At 41.0% G+C, this 26,875-nt stretch overlaps 1 protein-coding gene across 1 annotated transcript in view; it reads right to left on the bottom strand.

The window, feature by feature from the left end:
* Nucleotides 1–2,598: 2,598 nt before the first annotated feature.
* The window catches only part of LOC309552079 (hydroxymethylglutaryl-CoA lyase, mitochondrial-like), a 35,175-nt gene continuing 10,898 nt past the window's right edge, over nt 2,599–26,875 (bottom strand). Inside the window, exons 3-9 of the mRNA XM_082252853.1 lie at nt 26,359–26,466; nt 24,158–24,253; nt 20,898–21,046; nt 14,963–15,026; nt 14,676–14,864; nt 11,625–11,750; nt 2,599–3,093 (exon numbers count right to left, since the gene is read on the bottom strand). Of these exons, the coding sequence (XP_082108979.1) occupies nt 2,992–3,093; nt 11,625–11,750; nt 14,676–14,864; nt 14,963–15,026; nt 20,898–21,046; nt 24,158–24,253; nt 26,359–26,466 (834 nt within the window). The 3' untranslated portion in view covers nt 2,599–2,991. The remainder of the gene's footprint in view (nt 3,094–11,624; nt 11,751–14,675; nt 14,865–14,962; nt 15,027–20,897; nt 21,047–24,157; nt 24,254–26,358; nt 26,467–26,875) is intronic.

The raw sequence follows: 26,875 nt of genomic DNA on the forward strand, positions 1-26,875 counted from the left end.
GAAGTTTAACCTCTTAAAGACTAGACCTTTTTCTGACACTTGTTGCTTGCAAGTTAAAATCAGTTTTTTTTGCTAGAAAAGTACTTAGAACCCCCAAACATTTTATATATTTTTTTAGCAGAGACCCTACAGAATAAAATGGCGATTGTTGTAATATTTTATGTCACACTGTATTTGTGCAGCAGTCTTTCAAACGCAATGAATAGACTTTAATGAATAAAAAAAAAAACGTAACAGTAAAGTTATCCCAATTTTTTTTTGTTACATAGAGAATCGTGATCTTTATTCCAAGCTAAAAAAATCGTGAGCTCTAGGGTGTACTCGCTTTTGTTGCCAGCGATTTAGACAGTAATGGCTTTGTGTTCTTATTTTGAGGGGACAGCAAATTTACACTTTTATAAAAGCTGTACACTCACTACTTTACATTGTAGCAAAGTATGATTTCTTCAGTGTTGTCACAGGAAAAGATATAATAAAATATTTACAAAAATATGAGGTGTACTCACTTTTGTGAGATACTGTATATAAACAAACATATATGTTATGCTACCTTCAGAATCTATGTCTCATCCCTTTTAGTTCCATTCCATACTAAGGGATTTGCTACCAATCATTAAATTAAATTGTTTGCCATCAGATTAGGATGTCCAATTTCCTTGTAATCACAGAAATGGAAACAGAGGAATTTAAGAATATTCTCTATTTTATTTTCATCTTTGCTCAGCTACTGCCACTTGTTTAGTTGCAATATCCTTTCCTAATCTGCCCATCAGTCAGCCAAGTGCCACATGTATGCACAAATTCTACAATCTGCAGTAATTTTCAAAAGCATATGCCTGTAACTTAGTTTTCAAATAAAAAAAATCAGTTTGATGTAAATAATCATAATAGTGGTATGCTATACTTGCTTTAGATATTGAGTTTATTAGGGATCATTTTTTATAGGATAATGTTGTAATAAATTATTCAGAGAGTGCATTGTAGGTTTTTTGGTAATCATTATGGCTGTATTAATTGCAAGATGGGCTGAGGACAACTATCAATTTACTTTTGTATATTACAATAGTGTGCTTGGTGGTTTGCTTGGCCGAGTTTTAAGTCAACAGCTAATGTGTAACAGGAAGACAGTTAAACATTAAAGCAACCTTTCCCATTAAAGCAACCTTTCCTTTTTCAATAAAAATCACATTATGATATGAAATCATCTTGCATTTATTAGTTAAAAAACCTTTTTTTATTTTAATTACAATTACGGTTCTCCACTCCCTAGTGGAGTAAAGGCCCGTACACACGATAAGAAAATTTGTAGGGAAAATTCGTCCGACGACTGATCTGACGATTTTCGGATTGTTAGTTTGGTGCTTTCGACAGCCGACTCCGACTTTTTGGGTGACAAAATCCTGATGCGCAGGCTATAAAATTTTTGTCGTCCGTAATACAACGTCCGATTTTCATCTCATTAGTACAGATTTGGACGGAAAAAAATCTTAAGAGCAAGACTAGGCATGCTCAGAGACGAAAGAACACATACAAAGCAATCCAACACATGACATCACTTCTGAAGTAGAATTCTGTCGTACGGGAAAATTAGTTTGAAAATAACCTCTTCACTTTCCACATCAGACTAGCATGCCACAAAAAACAGACGACAGATCGTTCGATAATCTGATCGTGTGTACGGGGCTTAAGGCACTGGTGATGTAGCCAGGGCCTCACAGATGCATTATGGGAAGGCTTTAACACCAGAGCCTGACATATACCCATTTACTTGTCAGGAAGCCATGTATTTTATCAATGAATGTAAGGCTTCCTCTGCCTGACTGAGGTGGAGAAACGGGCCAGAGGAATCCTTGTATTTATTGATAAATACAAGGCTTAATGTGAAAGGCTGAGCAGTCTGGCTTCATTTTACTCTGGCAGCAGATGGGAAGTGCCTGTATCGCTGCTGGAATGTCTTGCATTTAAAAAATACTAAATGATTTACAGAACAGGACAATGATTTACAGAACAGGACAATGATTTACAGAATAATACAAATTTATTACATTGTATGTAATGATTCACAGGTATAAGTTGACAACCATCTCTTCTTGATGACATGTTTTGCAATTCAATGTTAAGCTTTGCTTTCACAAGTTAAAAGCCTTTCCTGCACAGTGATTCCTCTTATTTAAACCCCAAATATCTACCAGCCCATCGTGGATTTTGAAACATTTAACTCGTCTGACTTTTTTTTTTTCGGGGGAGAATGCAGAAGATGCAATAGAAGGATGGCTTTCTGTAATAATGCTGGTATTCTTCACAAAAGGTCAATAACTTTTACATTCTACTGGCCACTAATATGGAGAACACTTAGTAAAATGTATTGAATAAAATCAGAAGGATCTTGCTGCAGAACATGGCTAAAAGGTGTATCCAACTTTTTCAAAAGAGAAAAATAATTTTAAAAGGGAAACCTGTGCTAAGAACAAAAACATGTTGCCTGCCATTGCTGATAGCTTTAATGTGAAAATTCTAGTTACCTGGCTTCCTGCTGAACCAATAGTTTAACCAATTTCTGGGACACTGTATCAACTCAGATTCCTACTATATTAAACTGTATTGTAGTTGTACCATTTGACCTTATGTTGTAAAGTGCTGTGTAAACTGTCGGTGCTATATAAACCCTGTATCATAATAACAGCGACATTCAGCGTCTAGCATTTTCAGAAAAAAGTCAGCAACGGAGCCTATACATTTTTTTCAGTAGAAATTTCCTTTAGGGATTTATTTAAATATGCTGCGATTCCTGCACTGGCCTGCTTTCTTAGACAAGTTCTTTCCGGGCAGCCAAGTTAGAATTGCTTGGCAATGATGCACAATCTACCGAATCATATGCTGGAAAGCAGAAGATCTTCCATACACCAGCATCGTGATCTCCAGAGCCCCAAGTCATTTAGCTCATTGGCGGTATTACTGTATACAGAGTGCATACTGTATCAGTTTTGCTGATCATAGTTTGCATGTCGCTTGAGCTACTTTAGAATTACTTCTCCTTCCTAGAGCATTGCATATGTATGTTCCAGCCTCTGTCAGCTTCTTCAAATCAATGCCCTAAAAAAAGACACATCAATAAAATAGATCAATCAGTACCTTTACATGAATACATTCATGGCATATCACAACATACAATAAAAAGTATCATTTGCCTAAAAACCAGGACCATTTATCATTAGAAGGTGTTCACAGAGCTTGAATCAGATGACATTGCCTAGGTTGAGAAAATATAATCAGTCTGCTGCAGGCAAAAGAAGTATTTTCTCAGTCTCTTCATGTGTTGGTAGAGCCTGACTGGGCCTAATGGGAGGCTCATCAAAAGGCAGACTGAGGTACTGTTTAACAACTTGCCGAGCGCCGCCCGACTATAAACGTCACTAGCCTGGGTGCGAATAGGGGGCGAGCGCGCGCCGCCGGAGGCGCGCTCCTGCCCCCGCTCGTAACAGAGGAAGCCCGCGATCGTCGGGCAGAGAGGGAGAAAGGCAGGCGGCTAGTGTAAACAAAGCCGCCTGTCACTCTCCCCTGTGTAAAAACACAGATCACTTGGTCCTGCTATGTAGGACCGTTGATCTGTGCTATTACAGCACTAGCCACATCTAATGACAGTTAGAAGCACGCCCCTAGGGACACACTTAACCCCTCCCTCGCCAATAAAGTTAACCCCTTCCCTCCCAGTGTCATTTTTACAGTAACAGTGCATATTTATAGCACTGATTACTGTAGTAATGTCACTGGTACCCTGGTACCCCCAAAAGTGTCAAAAATGTCAGTCAAGGGTCCGATCTGTCCGCCGCAATGTCGCAGTACCGCAAAAAAAAAAAAAAAACGCAGATCACCGCCATTACGCGTTAAAAAAAAAAAAGACAAAAATCTTTCCCTTAGTAAACGCAATAACTTTTGCGCAAACCAATCAAAATACGCTTATTGTGATTTTTTTTACCAAACATAGGTGGCAGAAAACAAAATGGCCAAAAATTAAAAAAAATTGATTTTTACATTTTTTTTTGGGGGGGGGGGGGAATTTCACATAAAAAAAATGAGAAAAATATTGTTATTTTTGCAAAATGTACGCTCTTTTTTTGTTTATAGCGCATGATCAAAAAAATAAATAAAATCGCACAGGTGATCAAATACCACCAAAAGAAAGCTCTGTTTGTGGGAAAAAAAGGACGTCAAATTTGTTTGGGTACAGTGTCGCACAACTGCGCAATTGTCCGTTAAAGTCACGCAGTGCCAAATCGCAAAATACCCCCTGGTCAGGAAGGGGGTAAAATCTTCTGGGGCTTAAGTGGTTAAACATACATATGAATACGGACTGATTTTTATTTAGATCTTTCCAAAATCCAGTCATGTTCCCTAAGGCTTGGGATCCGACTTGTAATACCCCAGGTCGCATGACATCTGACTTGTAATACCCCAGGTCGCATGACATGTGAAACCCCATGTTAGTCAATGAGAGCTGTCCTAATTAGCACTACTGAAGTCTCTTCGACTTTAGAAAAAGGTTCCTGTACTACTTTCAAGGCGACTTCTATCCGACGTGTGCCCATAGACTTTTATGGTCGCCTCCAAGTTGGATCCTCATCTATATTGATGTGATTTGGATCCGACATTACAGGAAGATTACCCAGGCAGTTCATGGTATCTTCCTGTATGCTGGTATCTCTGCATACCTGCACAAGACAAAGTCGTTTCTAAGTCGCATCAAAGTAGTACTTAAGTCGCCAGCAAATCGCCAGGAAGTTGCATGGCAAAGTCGCATTTTAAGGTCGCAGTAGTGTGAACCAAGCTTAAGGCAATACAGATATAAATCATACAGTACAGTATCGCACAAAAGTGAGTACACAGCTCACATTTTTGTAAATATTTTAGGATATCTTTTCATGTGACAACACTGCAGAAATAGCACTTTGTTATAATGTAAAGTAGTGAGTGTACAGCTTGTATAACAGTGTAAATTTGCTGTCACCTCAAAATAACTCAACACACAGCCATTTAATGTCCAAACCGCTGGCAACAAAATTAAAGTACACCACTAAGTGAAAATGTCCAAAATGGGCCCAATTAGCCATTTCCCCTCCCCTGTGTCATGTGACTCGTTAATGTTGCAAGGTCTCAGGTGTGAATGGGGAGCAGGTGTGTTAAATTTGGCGTCATCGCTGTCACTCTCTCATACTGAAAATGAACCGTTGCTCCGCATAAAGATGGCCTGGGCTATAAGAAGAATGCCAAGACCCTGAAACTGAGCTGCAGCACGGTGGCCAAGACCATACAGCGGTTTAACAGGACAGGTTCCACTCAGAACAGGCCTCGCCATGGTCGACCAAAGATGTTGAGTGCACATGCTCAGCGTCATATCCAGAGGTTGTCTTTGGGAAATAGATGTGCGAGTGCTGCGAGCATTGCTGCAGAGGTGGGGGGGTTTGGGGGGACAGACTGCCAGTGTTTAGACCATATGCCGCACACTGCATCAAATTCGTCTGCATTGCTCTCATCCCAGAAGGAAGCCTCTTCTAAAGAGGATGATTCACAAGAAAACCCGCAAACAGTTTGCTGAAGACAAGCAGACTAATGCCCCGTACACAGGTGCAGATCGTCGGCCGAACGATCGGCCGTCTTTTGTCCCCGGACCGTCATGTCTGTTGAAAAGTGCAAAAGACTGCACAAGAATTTTGTCCGCCGACTACAGAAGTGATGTCATGTGATGGTTAACTTTCCTTGTGTTTTTTCTTTTCTGAGCATGCCCAGTCTTGCAAATCTGCTGTCTGTCGGCCGAATTCTGTATTGACTGGCGAACAATCGGCCGCTCTGGTGTCGGCATAAAAAAATTTTAATGCCTGCACGACAGATTCTTTTCGGCCGAAAGTGCGCTTTCGGCTGTCGGAAGCCTCATACTAACAAGCCGAAAATCGGCCGATCGGTCGTCGGCCAAATCTTTTCGGCCGACAATCTGCACGTGTGTACGGGCCTTAAGGACATGGATTACTGGAACCATGTCCTGTGGTCTGAGCTACAGTTCATTGATGGAGCCATGAATGCCAACATGTACCGTGACATACTGAAGCAGAGCATGATCCCCTCCCTTCCGAGATTGGGCCGCAGGGCAGCATTTCAACATGATAATGACCCCAAACACCCCTCCAAGATGACCACTCCCTTGCTAAAGAAGCTGAGGGTAAAGGTGATGGACTGGCCAAGCACGTCTCCAGACCAAAACCCTATTGAGCATCTGTGGGGAACCCTCAAACAGAAGGTGGAGGAGCGCAAGGTCTCCAACATCCACCAGCTCCGTGATGTCGTCATGGAGGAGTGGAAGAGGACTCCAATGGCAACCTGTGAAGCTCTGGTGAACTCCATGCCCAAGAGGGTTAAGGCAGTGCTGGGAAATAATGGTGGCCATACAAAATAACAACACTTTGGGCCCACTTTTGTTGCCAGCGGTTTAGACATTAATAGCTGTGTGTTGAGTTATTTTGAGGGGACAGCAAATTTACACTGTTATACAAGCTGTACACTCACTACTTTACATTGTAGCAAAGTGTCATTTCTTCAGTGTTGACACAGGAAAAGATATAATAAAATATTTACAAAAATGTGAGGGGTGTACTCACTTTTGTGAGAAACTGTATACAATATGAAATGACCCATAGTAATTCAGTTTGCTGTAGTTAAGTAATTTATTTTGGTCGGTTGTTATGTTCTACTTGTCTTTGCATGCTGCTTCTGCAGTCTTATGGAATTGGCCCACTACAGCGCCTGAAATGTATTTGTTCTAAAAACAAATTTGAAACTACAGAATGTTGGAATAAGACAAGCATACACTTCCAAACATTACCATTAACAATCCCAAAGCTTTATTTTAGGGAAAACACATTTTTTTTTTAAGCACAGATCTGATTTAAAATAAAAATGTTGATCTATAGGTACATTATGTAGAAATTGTTGGTATATTTTTTGAATTTTGATAAAATTAAGCAGTATAAAAATAAACATGGATATATTATTTAAGTGATCTACCAGTTCATTTCTCCCTGCAATTTGAAATACATAGGAAAAACCTGAGGATTCTTGTAGGTGAACGTGGAAAGGCTATACAGTCAGGTCCATAAATATTGGAACATCGACACAACTCTAATTTTTTTGGCTCTATACACCACCACAATAGATTTGAAATGAAACAAACAAGATGTGCTTTAACTGCAGACTTTCAGCTTTAATTTGAGGGTATTTACATCCAAATCAGGTGAAAGGTGTAGGAATTACAACAGTTTGTATATGTGCCTCCCACTTTTTAAGGGACCAAAAGTAATGGGACAGATTAACAATCATAAACCAAACTTTCACTTTTTAATACTTGGCTTGCAAATCCTTTGCAGTCAATTACAGCCTGAAGTCTGGAATGCATAGACATCACCAGACGCTGGGTTTCATCCCTGGTGATGCTCTGCCAGGCCTCTACTGCAAATGTCTTCAGTTCCTGCTTGCTCTTGGGGCATTTTCCCTTGAGTTTTGTCTTGTAGCAAGTGAAATGCATGCTCAATCGGATTCAGGTCAGGTGCTTGACTTGGCCATTGCATAACATTCCACTTCTTTTGCTTAAAAAACTCTTTGGTTGCTTTCACAGTATGCTTCGGGTCATTGTCCATCTGCACTGTGAAGCGCCGTCCAATGAGTTCTGAAGCATTTGACTGAATATGAGCAGATAATATTGCCCGAAACACTTCAGAATTCATCCTGCTACTTTTGTCAGCAGTCACATCATCAATAAATACAAGAGAACCAGTTCCATTGGCAGCCATACATGCCCACGCCATGACACTACCACCACCATGCTTCACTGATGAGGTGGTATGCTTTGGATCATAATCAGTTCCTTTCCTTCTCCATACTCTTCTCTTCCCATCACTCTGGTACAAGTTGATCTCGGTCTCATCTGTCCATAGGATGTTGTTTTTTTAGAACTGTGAAGGCTTTTTTAGATGATGTTTGCCAAACTCTAATCTGGCCTTCCTGTTTTTGAGGCTCACCAATGGTTTACATCTTGTGGTGAACCCTCTGTATTCACTCTGGTGAAGTCTTCTCTTGATTGTTGACTTTGACACACATACACCTACCTCCTGGAGAGTGTTCTTGATCTGGCCAACTGTTGTGAAGGATGTTTTCTTCACCAGGGAAAGAATTCTTTAGTCATCCACCACAGTTGTTTTCCATGGTCTTCCGGGTCTTTTGGTGTTGCTGAGCTCACCGGTGCATTCTTTCTTTTTAAGAATGTTCCAAACAGTTGATTTGGCCACACCTAATGTTTTTGCTATCTCTCTGATGGGTTTGTTTTGTTTTTTCAGCCTAATGATGGCTTGCTTCACTAATATTGACCGCTCTTTGGATCTCATATTGAGTTGACAGCAACAGATCCCAAATGCAAATAGCACACTTGAAATGAACTCTGGACCTTTTATCTGCTCCTTGTAAATGGGATAATGAGGGAATAACACACACACCTGGCCATGGAACAGCTGAACAGCCAATTGTCCCATTACTTTTGGTCTCTTAAAAAGTGGGAGGCACATATACAAACTGTTGTAATTCCTACACCTTTCACCTGATTTGAATGTAAATACCCTCAAATTAAAGGTGAAAGTCTGCAGTTAAAGCACATCTTCTTTGTTTCATTTCAAATCCATTGTGGTGGTGTATAGAGCCAAAAAGATTAGAGCTGTGTCGATGTCCCAATATTTATGGACCTGACTGCAGGTTCAGGCAATGAAAAGAGCCCAGAAGCAATGCATTTTATGATTTACCATAATAAATCACTGAAAAAATTAAGGTGAAAGGGATTTTTCTTTTAGATACAAGTCTGAGAAGAGGGAGTTTAACAGTTTTTGTCACAGAAAGAAAGTGTTTGGATCGTTGGTCGAATAAGTCTTTATTCAGAAAGTTCAAAGAAAATACTACAAGAAATACAAGATATTAGGTATACAGTGTACAGACGGTATCACTGTATATCCATGAAGAACGTCTGAGGCATTGAAGTGTTTGGATATTTGAATGTTCGACCCTTCATGCGAAGGGCATCAAATCATGAGTTAAAGCTGTGCTCCTATATTCGATAATTGAAAGAATGTGGAGTAACATTGGTAATAAATATATGTACTGACTGGGATCAGTTATTATAAAGAAAGAGTAAGAAGGAGAGATGTAATACGGTTAGCCAATAGGGATGGAGGATAATGGCCTAACCACCTAAATATACACATAAATAGTAGGATCTAGCACATGTGCACACAATCGGCACTGTACTGATAATGCCAGAAATGTCCACGGAGAGAAAATCAATACCGTATTGACACAGCGGTAGTGTCGTAACACCACCAGAAAGATGTCCGTGCAGACACAACACAAAATTTATAAAATAAAATATATAGCTGATAGTGTTTGAAAAAGGGGAGGCATTTTTATGTGATTATATAGGTTTTGGTTTTTTTTTAACTGAGTCTACATGGGGCCAATTTGTTATTCTAAAGAGACCTTTCATTACCTACACAAGATAAAGAAAAAAACTGCAGAGACAAGAAGATTTTTTGTGCACACCTACCTGCAAGGCCGGCTCCAAGATAAGGCAGGTTTGACAGCTGGCCAAGTTACTGAGCTGGGGGGAGGGGGGTGGTAAAACATACCTCCCAACTGTTTCTAATTTGCTGGGACCATCCTGAGATTCGATTTAAATCCCGGAGTCCCAGCACTGGCTTTGGTAACTGGTCTGACACAGGGCACGCTAGCTTGGGCACCCAGGACACCTACCCCACAGCTGCATCTGTTGCAGGGTACCAAGGGGTTCCACACGAGGCGATCTCCCCCTCTGTGACAGCCAGCATGTCTCTCCTCTGGCTGCCTGCACAATGCACACTTCAAGCAGGCCTCACTGAACTCGGCTCCGATGTTCTCCTCTGCACAGACAGGAGGAGCCGGAGTCGGGGAGGAGGGACATTGCACTGGAAGAGCCACCCTGACCTAAGGTCTGTGTTTCATATGCATGAATATAAAGGAGGGGGACACAGTAACCAGGAAGGGGGGTGGAGGAAGGGCTGGTAACAAGGATGTACACTTGCAGGATTGATTGGGGGGGTGGTAAGAAGACATGTGTTGGGGGGTGCTTTGGGAGGAGAGAGGACTTGTGTTAAGGGGGGGGGGGGTCAGATTTGCAACCCCCCAACCTTCTAGCAGTCCCCTCCCCTCCCAAAGTACCCCCCAGCAGAAATCCTCTTAGCCCCCAACCAAAGAGATGCCACCTGCCACAGAAGGGGCAATTGTAGCATCTGGGAGCCCACAGGAGATGGAGGTAAGTGCACCAGGTGCCCACACTCAGGCCCCATTCACATATCGTGCAGCAGGAATGAGAATTCCCACTAGATAATTTTGACAGCTCGATTATCACAGAATTCTGTGCATCGCATAGGACCATTCACTTGAATGGTCTGCTCTATGCGCATTTGTCACCCGCAAAAAAAGCCCCTGCTGCCTTTACAGTGACAAGCTTCACATGATTTTAAAAGGCGCAATTTGCTGTGATCCTGTTGTGTGACAATCGTGGCAGAATCACATCGCATTTGGAGTGCCACGAGAGGCTATTGGCACTCAAACACAAGTTTCGGCACTGGCCTCCAAAACTCAGCCTGGATTCATTGGACACCAGGATTTTGCTCAAATCTTGGGAAGGTCGCACCAAAACCGGTACAGTTGGGAGATATGGATTTGTACTAGAATAGGGAAGAGAATTTGTGTTCGAGGGGGATCTTGTAAATTGCACCTTTGCCTGTGTAGACAAAAATGGCTGGCCCCGCACACCTGTCTTGTTTCTTATGCTGCCAATCTTTGTTGTATTCAAAAGATACTTTTGCATCAAGAAACTTCTGCATCTGACTCTTCCATTTGTCCGATGCCTTTGTCCAATTTGGAGTGCTGCTGTTCCATCCACTTACCATCGCATCCATAAAGGAAGTAGTCAGATGCCCAAGATTATCCATCCAGTGGTATAGTGAAAATTGGTGGCACTGGTAGCAGGACAGGTAAGAATAAATGGCATTCCAATTTTCATATGATTTTTTTTGTAATTTAAGTTTGTTTTTTTTAACTAATAAGGCTCTGACCTAAAGGAGTACTGTAGCTCTATGCAAGTTCTGCATGGGACTAGCCACAGCTGGCACCACCACCTTAACTTGTGTCAAACTGCTGGGCATTACTTTTACAGAAGTGAAGGCAAAGCAGGACATCATATTCAGTACACTTCCAGTAGCCATGGCATCCTAGCCAAAGCCTAGTGGCAAATTTGGCTTGGTCTCTAATCATGGCTGCCCATAATTCCCACCAACAAACCACTGCGTAGGAAAAAGTCCAGGGTGGAATAGTACTTTATCTGCCAAGCAGGTTATCCGAATCCAAAAGAACAGACACACGTGAACAGGTTATATCAGTACACCTATTAAGGAATACTGTGATGACCAGGAGTTCTCTGTGAAGGACGTTTTCATTTTAGAGACAATATGACAGTAGTGGCATGAAGGCACACCAAAATAAAGGTTATTTATACAAACCGTGTGAATGCCAAGGCCCTGAAGCATGTAAACCACATCTTCCGTGGCCACATTTCCCGAAGCTCCTTGTGCATAAGGACATCCTCCCAGGCCGGCAATCGAGGAATCCACCACATGTATTCCCATCTGTCACACAGAGAGCAACAGTGTCAGATAACCAGAACCGTGCAGCAGAATAAGAAGTATAATGTCATTCTAAATTAAACATATAGAGAGGAGTTTCCCCTTAAACAAAAAGAAAAAAAAAAAAAAAAACAGCTCAGGACTGCTTAATAGAATCTATCGTTTCAAAGCGATGTAAGAAATGTGTAAAGAAAAGAACCTGGTCTATAATCACAGCACAATGTTCTGATCAGAGTTCTTCTTATGGCCTTAAGTAATGAAGAAATATATTCTTTGTACGTTTGTGGGAAGCTACACCATCTGTGTATCTATCCTTATTGCCAGAAGCTAAACTAAATGTTATTCAGCAGCACAGTATTAGGATTCCATAATTTTATGTTTTGAAATGCCATATGTATATTCAACTGAATAATTAGAAGACAAATCCGCACATCATATCTAACAACCCTTTAGAGGACTTTTGTTGACCACATACATTGCATCTTACAATCCAATTGTTTATTAAAATTGTTGGAATTGTAAGAAATTTTTTAAACACCGTTGTCACACTAAAGTGTACAATTTGAAAACAATGGTACTTAAAACATTAGAAGATTACACAGCACACATAAAGCTCCTGTACAATATGATGGATGTATAAATTATAAAGCTTTGTTTTAATCTGCCTAAAGCTGAAATAAAACCATAGATTTAACAGTTTAAAAAAAACAGCTACACTCCCAGTACATGCCGGAAATTTAAATGTCACATTGGTTGTGCTCTTAACCAAACTGTCAAACCATCAAATGTCTGATGTCTTAAACGGATCACATGTGCACAATCATGGCAGTTAAAGATCAAACAGAGGCTAAAATGGCAGCTTCCTTGGCTGAAAAGGATAGGCATGTTTAGATCTGCTTTAAAACCTTAGGAAACATTTTTCAACTAAAATAACATTGGTCTTATACATCTTCCAAGATTTGTAATTGGGTTAGATCTCAGGTCCTAAAACATGATCAACTCTAAACACATGGGGAATTACCGCATGTACAATTTAATCTATACTTAAAATAGAAATATGGACAAACCTTTTTTTTTCCATTTTGGAGTAAGAAAGGGTAAGGGCTCTTTCACAAGGGCGTTCCGTATGTCCGTTTTTCATCCCATCCGTTTGCGGATGAAAAACGGACATAATGTATCTCTATGTAAATACGGATGTCAGCGGATGATCATCCGTTGACATTCCGTTTTTCGTCCTTTCCGTTCAGTTCAGTTTTTTGGAACGGAAGAGAAACCTATTTTTTCTTCCGTTCAAAAAACGGAACGGACGCAAAAACGGATGTCAGTGGTGTCATCCGCTGACATCCGTATTTACATAGAGATACATTATGTCCGTTTTTCATCCGCAAACGGATTGGATGAAAAACGGACAGACGGACCGGATGATACAAGTGTCATCCGTGTCCGTTTCAAAAAAAAAAAAAAGGACCTGATCGGGCAAAAAAAAACTGAACGCCCGTGTGAAAGAGCCCTTAGAATACCTGTCTGATTTATTTACTTATTTTGCCATCTGTGTCCCATTGGAGCGATTTCTCCTCACGTCCTATAGCCATAATTGGAAGTGAAGAGAAATCCCTCCAAAGTTGGGAATAATAGGTTATCACTAGGTTCACCAGATCTAGTGTCTCCAATTGTAGATTGTTCCCTCTATTTCTGTTCCGGTAACATCCCAAAATGTGGGATTTTCTTTTACCTTCACTTTAAAGGATAATGGTATACAGGACAAATAGAGAGGGTGAATTTCCCTAAGGGGGCACTGACCGCAATGAAAACCCAAATATATTCAAAAAAAGGTTTTGTCCTTAGTTATACTTTAAGGTGGCCATATACAGGCAGACATTTCCTTTCAAAAATGTAGTGTCATCATTTGTAGTGCAAGTCCCTGCCACTATACATCATGTTACTTACCCAAGAAACTAAAGAGACACACGATTGTTCAATGGTTGGAAGAGCTCATTATTGCCTCCTAGACTAACCCTAAATGACTCTATCCTCACCTAAGTGACATATTGGGTTTTGGATGGGGTGGGTCTGAGCCGTTTATGGCCACCCTTTGGTAATATAATCCAAATATAACAAATGTAGTGGGTTTCATAGCTGACGTTATATGGTTGGAGGGAGAGGGGACAGAAGCACCAAGCAGACTCTTGGTGTAGTACAGTTCTAATATACAATGAAATAAAATGTCAAAGCCACGAACTTCGTCTGTCAACCTGGAAGGGAGTAGCCAATAGGGACGTGTTTTGGAGGCAAGCCTCTCCTCCTTCCTCAGCCAAGTTTGAAAGGAGGTGTGGCTTGCCTCCGAAATGCTGTTGGTGTACAGAACACCCCCATTCCATTTCCTGCTTGTGTGATTGGCCCACTGATTTCCCCAAAGGTCTGCACTAAGATGCAAGTGAAATTCTAGGCATTCCCTGCAATAGGAATTTCAGTTTTGGTGAAACACTCCCCAAAGGTTAAATACTTCCTAAAGGACAGTTTACAAAAGGGCTGCAAAATGCGCTGGAACACAAGAAAAACTACTTTTTTAGAACACACTTTACCAAACCACAATGTACCGCGGTACCATGGGATCTGATGTCCGCAAACGCGCTGGGGTGTTATTAACAATATTTGGCACACACATGCGTTTCGCAAGGGCAGCGCATTCAATGGCATTAAAGGAAACACGCTATTCCCGCACCGCCTTTTGGCGTAAATGGGCCCTTAGGGATACAGACCCTGCAGATTTTCTCATTAAAAACACAGACAGAGCGCCAGGTGATTATAATGAACCATACCCTCCAATTCAGAATCAGTATTCACAGGAAATGATGAACGTTTTACCTTTTAAAAAGTGAATGTTTAAACACTACAGATGTGAGAGATAGGTAAAAGGCATAGTGTTACCTGCAGAGCTACAAGTATATTGGCCAGAGCCTGTCCGTACGTATCATGGCAGTGAACAGCTAAGGCTTTAGATGGAATAACATCTAGGACAGCAGTCAACATGTCTCTCATACTGCCTGGTGTCCCCACACCAATTGTGTCCCCTAAGGAAATCTCATAGCAACCCATAGAAAACATCCTGTGTGCCACCTAAAGGAAAAAAAAAAGAATAATAAAGCTTTTATTTATATCTGTGCTTTGTGCAGAAGGTGTAGTTGTTTTAGAAAAGAGATCATATATTATTTTACCTCTGCCACTTTACTTGGTGATATTTTCCCTTCGTATGGGCACCCAAGAACACAAGACACATACCTGCAAAGTCACCAGACACAACATTTCAGGAAATCCACTCAGATTGGTTTTATAATTTAATAAAAAGAATAGCAAAAAAAAAAAAAAAAACCATATACGGTACTTTATGTAGTAACAAATTAATTAAAAAAATATGTTTTTCTTTCAACATTGTAAAAGCCTGAATAGGAATAAATACCCTCTTGTTGTCAAATGCAACATATAAAGCTCCAACAGGGATCCTAAAAAAAAAAAAAAAAAAAAAATGCTGGCTTTACATGCTGACCTAGTTGTCGTTCTCAGCCATGCAAGGGTTATTTTACACTTGTGGTGTTCTCCAAAGTGCGATCCATGGTGGATAGCTCTTCAGAGAGTGTTTGACAGGTGATGAGGTGACATTATGTTGCCCCTTCACTGCCTGCTTTAACCTTTAAAAACCCACCACAATACACATGGTTGTGGGGTGGTTATGGCCTCGTTCATGTGAATGGGTAATGTTTGCAAAAGGGAACTTCATTTTTAGCCTCGAAATATGTGTTAACTTCATGTACAAGGGATATAGTTGTTTAATATACTGCCATCTTGTGGTCATTTCGGTTACTGCATCTTTTTCAGTGTTCCCTCCTATTCTATGATGTATTTCCCCTTCCTGTTCAGTTAGTGTGGAGGAGAAAATAAAGTACTGAGTGCAGAACCACGTCGTGTCTGTGGAGTTTATCAATGGTAGCAGAGGATGGTTTCCAACTATAGAGTACCACCTAAGTTTGACGAAATCAGACCATACGAGTGCTGGAAAAATGAAATTAGTATTTGGAAACTTGTTACGGATTTGGACAAGAAGAAGCAGGCACTAGCGGTGGTGTTAGGGCTCGAGGGGCGAGCCAGAGAGACCGCTTCGGAAATACCCGCGAGCGATCTGAATGAAGATAATGGTATGGAAACCTTGTTAGCTAAGCTGGACTCTGTATTCTTGAGAGAAGAAAAAGACCGCGCTTATGAAGCGTACTCTCATTTCGACTCGATTTCCAAAGACAGCGCGATGTCCATGGCAGACTACATCATAGACTTTGAGCAGAGATACAACCGCATGAAGAAATACAACATGACCTTGCCTGACGCTGTGTTAGCATTTAAACTACTGGACACGGCTTGCCTTGAAGAGAAGAGTAGGCAGCTAGCACTTACAGCGTGCACGGATTTAACATTTGCATCCATGAAGTCAGCGTTAAAGCGGATTTTCGGAGGAAAAACCAGTGGAGCAAGTGGAGGCAGCTTGACTCAAGATGCAGCGTTTTTCACGGAGCAGAGGCCACCAGGTAAATTCAGACGGAACAACAGCCAGTCACAGAATAGACAGTGGCAGCCACAGCAAGGTACAAACCCGCTCGACAAATATGGTAAGCGAACAAAATGCGTAATTTGTCAGAGCACGTACCATTGGGCCAAAGACTGTCCTCATCAGAGAAATGAAGTAAAGCTAGCAGAAGATGAAAATGTCGAAGAGTGTAACATTACACTGTTTACAAAAGTTATGACGGACTCGGAGATTTTCCTAACTGAATCACTGGGATCAGCTATCATTGACACAGCATGCACACGTACTGTTTGTGGTGAAAAGTGGCTGGATAGTTACATGAAAGACCAAATAAACAAACTGATGCAAACAGAATCTTCAAGCTGTAGACCTTTCAGATTTGGTGATGGTCAGGTGGTACACTCCTACAGAAAGGTAAAGCTTCCCGCTAAGATCGGACCAACAAAATGTCACATTGAAACGGAAGTTGTTCCTGTTGATATCCCTTTACTGCTGAGCAAAATGGCTCTAAAGAGAGCAGGAACTGTTTTAGACATGGAGAATGACAAAGTTGTCATGTTCAAGCAACCAGTGCCTCTTGAGCTCACTAGTTCGGGACACTACTGTGTCGACATTAGAGATGGTAATACTGAAGTGGACACCAATGAAAGTGAAGTTCTTGTCACCACAGCAGAGATGTCTACAAAAGAGAAGCGTAAAATTCTCCTGAAGCTTCACAAACAGTTTGGCCATGCCTCTGCAGACCGGCTGCAGAGGCTTATCCTCAGCTCTAGAAATACTGACAAAGACTATCCAGTTATTCTGCAAGAGATTATCCGTGACTGTGAGGTATGTCAAAGATATAATAGGACCAAGCCCAGGCCTGCTGTGGGTTTGCCTTTAGCCTCAGAGTACAATGAGACGGTGGCAATGGATTTACATGAGCTGGAACCTGGTATATGGTACCTTCACATCATCGACCATTTCACACGCTTCAGCGGTGGAAACATTGTGAGAACAAAGAAAGCCTCTGAAATTGTCAACTCTTTCATTCACTCGTGGATAAGTGTTCATGGTGCCCCAAAACGGATATACACTGACAACGGTGGTGAGTTCAATAATGAGGAGATAAGAGAGATGGCAGAAAAATTCAACATTGAGATGAAGACCACAGCGGCATACAGTCCTTGGAGCAACGGGCTGCTGGAGAGACACAACATGACTCTGACTGAGATTCTTCTGAAGGTGAAAAGGGAAAACGGGTGTGGCTGGCAGATTGCTCTAGACTGGGCTTTAATGGCCAAGAACAGTATGATTAATGTGCATGGTTATAGTTCACACCAGCTGGTGTTTGGTCACAGTCCTAATCTTCTCTCCATTTTGGTTAATAAACTGCCTGCTCTAGAAGGCACTTCTATGAGTACTAGAGTAGGACAGCACCTAGCAGCATTGCATGCTTCCAGAAGAGCAGAGGTGGAATGCTCAGAAAGAATAAAAAGAGCTTTACGAAAGCAGCTTAGGCCTACAGATGAAAAGTATGAGACAGGAGACAGAGTGTACTACAAACGAGCAGACAGTACAGAGTGGAAAGGTCCTGCTGTAGTTATCGGTCAAGATGGCTCTGTAGTGTTTGTCAGACATGGTGGTATCCTTGTCAGAGTACACCAGTCCAGACTGAATAAAGTTAATGCACAGGATGGGGATACACCTGTACTACCTGATATTCCTGGAGATAGTACAGAAAAAGAAAATGTAATACACACTGATATGTCAGAGAATTCAGATGATGAAATAAGTGTTAATAGAGAAGTGCAAATCCATGAAAACACAGAAACAGATGATAGAGAAGATGTGAGACAAACTAATACTACTAATACAGTGGGTTCCACGGGTGTCAAACTGAAAACAGGTCAGACAGTGACATTTACAAACAGAAATGATGAGACAAAACACACGGCCAGAGTTTTAGGCAGAGCAGGGAAAGCAAAAGGGCAATATAGAAACTGGTACAATGTGCAGTATCTTGAACCAAATGGCAATGAGGGTCAAAAGGAAGCTTTAGACATGTCACAAGTTGATGATCTTCTCACTGAATGTGAGAACACCGATGGCGATGTACTTATTACCAAAGACATCTCTTTTGATGCTGCTAAACAGCAAGAGATTGACAACTGGCAAAATAATAATGTTTACGAAGAAGTCACAGACAAAGGTCAGAAATGTATCTCTACTAGATGGGTCTGTACGTTAAAGGAAACTTCTAGTGGTGTTGTTCCCAAAGCCCGCCTTGTGGCGAGAGGTTTTGAAGAAGTCAATATGCATGAATTACAGAAAGATTCTCCCACATGTGCATCAGAGTCACTCAGGCTGCTGTTAGCTGTTATTTGTCAAAACAAATGGCAAGTGAACTCTATGGATATTAAGTCTGCTTTTTTGCAGGGAATGGAACTCTCAAGAGACATTTACATTCGTCCCCCACCAGAAGCGAGCGTGGACAATGTGTTGTGGAAACTAAAGAAATGTGTGTATGGACTTGCAGATGCTTCCCTCTACTGGTACAACAAGGTCAAAGAACTCATGCTGAAAAGTGGGGGTAAAATGTCACGGGTTGATCCTGCAGTGTTTTATTGGCAGAATGAGCAGTCTGAGGTAACAGGAGTACTGGCATGCCATGTGGATGATTTTTTTTGGGCAGGTTCAGAGCATTTTGTAACCAATGTCATCCCTGTGCTTAAATCTGCATTTCACGTGGGTCGTGAAGAGTGTGAGAGTTTTTCATATGTGGGGATGAACATTGCTACTGTGGGTGGTGTAGTGCAGGTGCATCAGCACAGTTATATTGAAAACCTACAACCAATTCATTTGCAGGCAACACGTGCTGTACAGAGAGAGGCCCCACTGAATGAGAAAGAAAGAGAACAACTCAGATCCAAAATAGGACAGGTTCTGTGGGTTGCTAAACAAACAAGACCAGATGTTATGTTTGACACATGTAGCCTAGCATCCAACATTAAGAATGCTACTGTTCAGTCCATACATGAAGTGAACAAAGTGCTCCGTAAACTTAAGTCAGAGAAGGTAACACTTAAGTTTCAATACTTGGGTAACAGTGAGGATTTGAGTTTGGTAGTATTCAGTGATGCTTCACTGGGCAATCTTCCAGATGGAGGTACACAGGGTGGGGCTCTAATTGCCCTCATGGAAAAATCAGGAAAGTTCTCCCCACTGTTTTGGCAATCTAAAAAAATTAGACGTGTGGTAAGAAGCACACTGGCAGGAGAAACCCTTGCCATGTCAGATGGTATTGACAATGCTATGTTCTTGGCTATGCTCTACTCTGAACTCACTACTGGTAAATCTGATCTTAATGCTCTTCCTCTTATCTGTGTTACTGATAACCATTCCCTGTTTGACGCTCTTAAGTCTACAAAACAGGTCACAGAGAAGAGACTAAGAATAGAAATAAGCGGTGTCAAAGAGCTCATACATGCTAATAAAATCAAAGAAGTGCGTTGGTCAACAGCCAAGTCACAACTTGCTGACTGTTTGAAAAAAAAGGTGCTTCCGCTCTTATGCTTCTTAAAGCGCTGTATGAGGGTGTATGGAAACTGTAAAATCTGGTCCATTGAGCATATATCTTGGTATTTTTATTTTGTTTGTTTAAATACGCAAACTCACTTGAATGCTACTGTGTTCTGAAAATCATTTTTGTGTGACAATGTTTTATGTCAAACTCACTCGTTCTTTTTTTTTTTATCTTAAGAAGAGAGTGAGATTGTTAACTTCATGTACAAGGGATATAGTTGTTTAATATACTGCCATCTTGTGGTCATTTCGGTTACTGCATCTTTTTCAGTGTTCCCTCCTATTCTATGATGTATTTCCCCTTCCTGTTCAGTTAGTGTAGAGGAGAAAATAAAGTACTGAGTGCAGAACCACGTCGTGTCTGTGGAGTTTATCAATATGTACCCCCCCCCCTATCTTCAAAGTGGTAAAATTGTGGCTTAACTACATGTTTTTACTGCAGACCCCAACCAAAATTGTATGAGGGCTTAGGCCAAGACAATACTGTATACAGCATCCTTTAAAGGAGAAGTGGGGCCAATGCTCTTTTGGCCCTACTTCTCCTGTGGGTCAAAGGAGTGCACTTGGTTCTGCACTCTTGTGACCCATATTCTGCCGGTTTAATCTCCACCCAGGAAGCTGCTGAGAGCCTGAGCAATCAACTTCCACCCCCTGCACAGCCTGGTGCTCCAGTGAGCACTGGAGAAGGAGAGCAAAGAGCCAGTGACTGCTCCCTTAAGACCAATAATTGAGCGATCAGGGGTGTTTGATCAGTCAGTTCTCAATGTAGAGGCGGCAGGGGACAGATGCAGCATCAGACCAATGTTGCATCCACCTAGGTGAGTATGTATGTTTTTTTTTTTTTTAATTCCCAAACTTCCCATTTAATAAAGTGATTCGAAGGAAGTGAGCTGCAGAATACATCAACAGTAGCTGAAAGAAATTTCAATTTATGGACAGATGTGTTGCACACAGTTATTGAACTTACTAGAATCAGGTAACATTGCTTTCTTAATAAAAAGAAAGGTCCTTACCCTCGCACCGGTATATTGGCTTCTTTTGCTGCATCGGTAACCGCTTTGAATCTCTGCAAGCTTTCTTCTATGGTGCAGTTAATATTCCTTTTACTAAAAAGTTCAGAAGCTGCTCCAAATATGGCTACTTCTTTGGCACCACATTCAACCTGACAAGAGAATGACTCAGAATGATCCTCTGTAGTTTAACATACAACACACATCATGCCTGCATTAAAATAATAAAGAAAGAGCAGTTATAAATACAAGGGCAAGCTGAGGCCAACATTCAGGGTGCAGGAGTGATCAGGACAAGTTTCCAAACCTGACCAAATCCCATGTCCACCCTGATAATGCTGCTCCTGTGGTCTGACATGTCCCACTGAACTAGGGTTGCTGAACAATTTAGTGGTGGACAGCAAATTTATTTATTTATAAAGGAGGAATGCTGTGGACACTGTGGACACTGGTATAAAGGGAAACTCCGATGTAAGGGGGTTTATGCTCACTAAAGCCCCCACTTACATCAGAGTTCCTAGCATTACCCCTAAATCAGGGTTCCCAAAGCCCCACTTACACCGGAGTCCTTAAAGCACCCTCACACCCGAGTCCCCCTTCCCTTTGTGTACTCACTCGCTCAGAGAGATAAGGAAGGGAGGGGGAAAGTTCAGTCACAGACAGTGGATGGTGAGCTCACTCACCTGAGGATGGAGGCTCAGGCATAGGCACCTTCCACAAAGTATCTGCCGGCTGCTTGGCTTCAAAATTTCCTGCCCACACATCACTTTGCATGGATAAAAAAAATTTTCTCCAAACTGCACATTTTAAGTTCGTGAAGTCTCTCCTGATATGTTTTATCTCCCAAACCTTTCATCATTTTTGTTACCTGTCTCTGGACTCGTTTTGTAAGCAAGATCTTTATAATTGGACAGTATTCTAAATTAGGTCACACTAAAGGTCTATTTAGGGGGATCAGGACCTCCTTCCTTCTGTTGGTGACCCCTCAAATGATGAATCCCAGAATTCTATTCACTTTTTTGCCTGTCCATTTTGCAATCATCTGAAGTAAGTATTCCCAAATCTTTTTCCTATGTACAGTACAATGGTGTACTCTCTAATGGGATTATTTTTGCCTAGGTGCATTATTTTACATATAGAAACATTGAACTGCAATTTTCACTGTTTTGGCCAATCTTCCAGCAATGCCAAATCATGTTCCATGTTACAGACACTTCTGGGACCATCAACCCTATTACACACCTTTGTGTCATCAGCAAAAAGACAAACCTTGCCCATCAACCCTTTAGTTATATCACTTACATATATACAGTGCCTTGCGAAAGTATTCGGCCCCCTTGAACTTTGCGACCTTTTGCCACATTTCAGGCTTCAAACATAAAGATATAAAACTGTAATTTTTTGTGAAGAATCAACAACAAAGTGGGACACAATCATGAAGTGGAACGAAATTTATTGGATATTTCAAACTTTGTTAAATAAAAAACTGAAAAATTGGGCGTGCAAAATTATTCAGCCCCTTTACTTTCGGTGCAGCAAACTCTCTCCAGAAGTTCAGCGAGGATCTCTGAATGATCCAATGTAGACCTAAATGACTAATGATGATAAATAGAATCCACCTGTGTGTTATCAAGTCTCAGCATAAATGCACCTGCACTGTGATAGTCGCGGGGGTCAGTTTAAAGCGCAGAGAGCATCATGAAGAACAAGGAACACACCAGGCAGGTTCGAGATACTGTTGGAGAAGTTTAAAGCCGGATTTGGATACAAAAAGATTTCCCAAGCTTTAAAAATCCCAAGGAGCACTGTGCAAGCAATAATATTGAAATGGAAGGAGTATCAGACCACTGCAAATCTACGAAGACCTGGCCGTCCCTCTAAACTTTCAGCTTATACAAGGAGAAGACTGATCAGAGATGCAGCCAAGAGGCCCATGATCACTCTGGATGAACTGCAGAGATCTACAGCTGAGGTGGGAGACTCTGTCCATAGGACAACAATCAGTCGTATACTGCACAAATCTGGCCTTTATGGAAGAGTGGCAAGAAGAAAGCCATTTCTTAAAGATATCCATAAAAAGTGTCGTTTAAAGTTTGCCACAAGCCACCTGGAAGACAAGCCAAACATGTGGAAGAAGGTGCTCTGGTCAGATGAAACCAAAATCAAACTTAATGGCAACAATGCAAAACATTATGTTTGGTGTAAAAGCAACACAGCTCATCACCCTGAACACACCATCCCCACTGTCCAACATGGTGGTGGCAGCATCATGGTTTGGGCCTGCTTTTCTTCAGCAGGGACAGGGAAGATTGTTAAAATTGATGGGAAGATGGATGGAGCCAAATTCAGGACCATTCTGGAAGAAAACCTGATGGAGTCTGCAAAAGACCTGAGACTGGGACGAAGATTTGTCTTCCAACAAGACAATGATCCAAAACATAAAGTAAAATCTACAATGGAATGGTTCACAAATAAACATATCCAGGTGTTAGAATGGCCAAGTCAAAGTCCAGACCTGAATCCAATCAAGAATCTGTGGAAAGAACTGAAAACTGCTGTTCACAAATGCTCTCCATCCAACCTCACTGAGCTCAAGCTGTTTTGCAAGGAGGAATGGGCAAAAATTTTAGTCTTTCTATGTGCAAAACTGATAGAGACATACCCCAAGCGACTTACAGCTGTAATCGCAGCAAAAGGTGGCGCTACAAAGTATTAACTTAAGGGGGCTGAATAATTTTGAACGCCCAATTTTTCAGTTTTTTATTTGTTAAAAAAGTTTGAAATATCCAATAAATTTAGTTCCACTTCATGATTGTGTCCCACTTGTTGTTGATTCTTCAAAAAAATAACAGTTTTATATCTTTATGTTTGAAGCCTGAAATGTGGCAAAAGGTCGCAAAGTTCAAGGGGGCCGAATACTTTCGCAAGGCACTGTATTAAATAGAACATGACCTAGTACACTGCTTTGTAGAGGCGGGTCTCTGTTCCAAATGAACCCCTTTTACAAACCACACTTACATCCATCTTTTAGGCAAATGCATATCCACTGACCCAGCCAAGGGTTAAGTCCTGGCATGTACAACTTCTTTATGGGTTCATTATGTGGAACTGTATCAAATGCTTTACTGAAATCAAGATAGGCTATGTCCACAGCACTACCCTGGTCCAAAACATTAATGATCTTGTCAAAAAATGAATGATATACAGTATACATATAAGCCTATCTTGTTATCAATGTACATAGAAATAAATATAGTACTTACCGCTGCTTGGAATCCAGTGAGGTTTGGAGTTAGGACAGGATAGCTGACACCGGGATACTTCTTTATTCCTTGCATAACTGTTACATGATCTGCCATCTAATCAAAGTAATAAACATTCTTTTAAAATTACAAGTACAATTATGACGTGTAAATAGCACTTACCTGTTCAAAATGTATGTAGGTCTTAATTATTATCAGCAATTTGAAAGACTGAGATACTTAAATCTGAATACCAGGTCAAATGCTAATCACACAGGTGAAACATAGAGCTAGACAGTGAAGAAGGCATTCTCATTGAAGCAAAAACAGAATATCCACCACTTTCTTGGAGTATCCAGTCATTAAGGATCTCGCCTCCTTTCAGATCACCGATTCCAGATAGAGCTGCTAAATATATTTGATTCTACACTATAGTCATGCATAACTGCACTGAGGCCATGAATGGCTTTCAAATGTATTTTAAAATAAAGTAAAAATGTTATGAGAGAGCTGTAACGACTGCATACACATCAGCAAAGTCAGAGAAAGTCTCTCAGTATTGAAACAAGGGGTGCAACATCACATCCTGGCAACTAACATTTTCAGAATACTTCTCGGTTATTGATGATAAATTCCCATTCTGAAGTGAATGGAAAAAGTGCTCAATATTCACTCTTCAATCTCGTGCAGCTCAACACTTTCACCTTGTGACATTCACAACTTCTCACCTCCACAATATCACCCCTACATAAACATGGAGTCAAATCAGCACTTCCCCTTTAAGGGATAACCAACGTGAAGCCACATGAACTGGGCAATCCGGATCATTTACATCATCATATGTCAAACTAAGACATACATGGATCGAATACTTCCTGGTGCCTGGTTCCTCTTGTTTTGGCTGGATCGGGAAATCCTGTCCCCTCTACAAAGCTGGCAAGCACAGTATACAGGGATCACTCACCACCTCAGGACTGCTATATGGAGTCGCCTAGCGTTATGTCGGGGCCACCCCTATAACCCCTATACGCGTTGCGTCCAATGCAGGACTTCCTCAGTAGGTCCTCTCCCCGCTATTGGCTGCAGCAGCTGATTGAATGCTGGTTTTCCAGTAGGACTCTTCGATAGAAGCCAGTCTAAAGATGGGCTGGTGTTGAACAAAGAGGACTACATACAAATCAAAATTTGTTTGGTTCCTGCCAAGCCAGCCGAGTTCCTGTCTGTGTGTACCCATCATTACTCTTTCCCATAAGAACAGCAAGACTGGAAGACTATCATCTAATGTTTAAAGTGTAAACCAGTCTATCTTCCTATACAAATGCCAGTCAGTCAATCTACCAGTACCAAGTAGTCTATCACTGTGAAGGTATTTTAATACTTCTGTTTGTGCAGTTACAAAGTCTGTCAGTAGCAAATGGGATGCATTGCCAGTGACCGGTCTGGCATCGTATGTCCACCAATGTACATGTGAATGTCAGTAAAGTGGCAGTCAATCCTAACCACAATGGTTGTCGAAGACATTGAGTCTGTTCATTTATTTTTGTTCATCTATTTGTTTGCCTCAATAGCAATAGATTTGTCTGCCAATGCCGATCAGGTTTTCTATGTCTACCTATTATCTGCCCACATCACAAAGAAAAAAGGAAAGGGGGTGGGAGAAGACTGTGCTACGTTTTAAGTATTAAACCATACAAGCTGTGCCCCTGTAGTGTTTATTAAATTTTTAAACTGTTGTTTTATATCTTTTTTTTTTTTATCATATATGCAACTTTTGTTTCACAAAATGCATGGCAATAAAATCTCAAAGCACTTGGGAAAAGCTAAAGAGACATCACAATAAAGCTAGCTATGAAGTTCAATTTGTCTGATTCAAGGCTCCCTCTACTGAGCAGTCTGATAAGGGATTGGTCACTGCTGGGAAGAATTCTGTAAACATTGTGCTTTTTTTTTAAACAAAGCTGAAATTAAATAGCTGAATACATGAAACGTAGACTAGAGTTCCACCTGCTGGCTGGATAGAAAAATTGATCAGCATATGCAATAGTTGTTTTTTTAACAGACTTCATTCTGTCCATAATGCCTAAAGAAAGAACATATGTACAAAACCACTATATTCACATTCTCTTTAAACAAATATGATGCAATTTGGTGAGGGAGACTTGCAAAATTATTGGTTTGAGAATGTTCCTCTGTCACTCCACATCTCAATAAAAGGTACATACCTGAGGAACCCATTTTGGAGATACAAAGCTTGTTGCTTCAATTGATTTCAACCCAGATTCGGATAGCATGTTAATGAGGTTGATTTTCACTTCTGTTGGTACATTAGTCTACAAGACATACAAGGATAGGAGCTTAAACAAACTGAATGCTGTGAAATATTCCGGCTACAAGAACATTTAAAGCTAACATTTGGGCAAAAAATCTATTGGTTGTTTAAAAAGCCCCTATATACTTTTAAATACTTTATTGTTATTTTGGCACTCACAATCCTGGCAGTGAGAAAACCTGCCTTCTTTGTTCCTGAAAAAACCCTTTGAACCTTTTTAAAGGCTAACTTGACTTGATTTTGCAGGTAAAAAGAAAATGTGCATTTATTATTTTTTTCTTAGGGGCCTGCAGAGCATTTCACCCACGATCAGCAGATCACAGGCGCAATGTCAAGCTCCTGAAGACACTCAATACAGTTGTATGCCCATACCTCTAGTACGGGCAGATAATTATTGAATTGCAGGAAGA

The sequence above is a fragment of the Pelophylax lessonae genome (assembly GCF_965119305.1).
Source record: "Pelophylax lessonae genome assembly, chromosome: 4".
In the NCBI taxonomy this organism is placed as follows: Eukaryota; Metazoa; Chordata; class Amphibia; order Anura; family Ranidae; genus Pelophylax; species Pelophylax lessonae.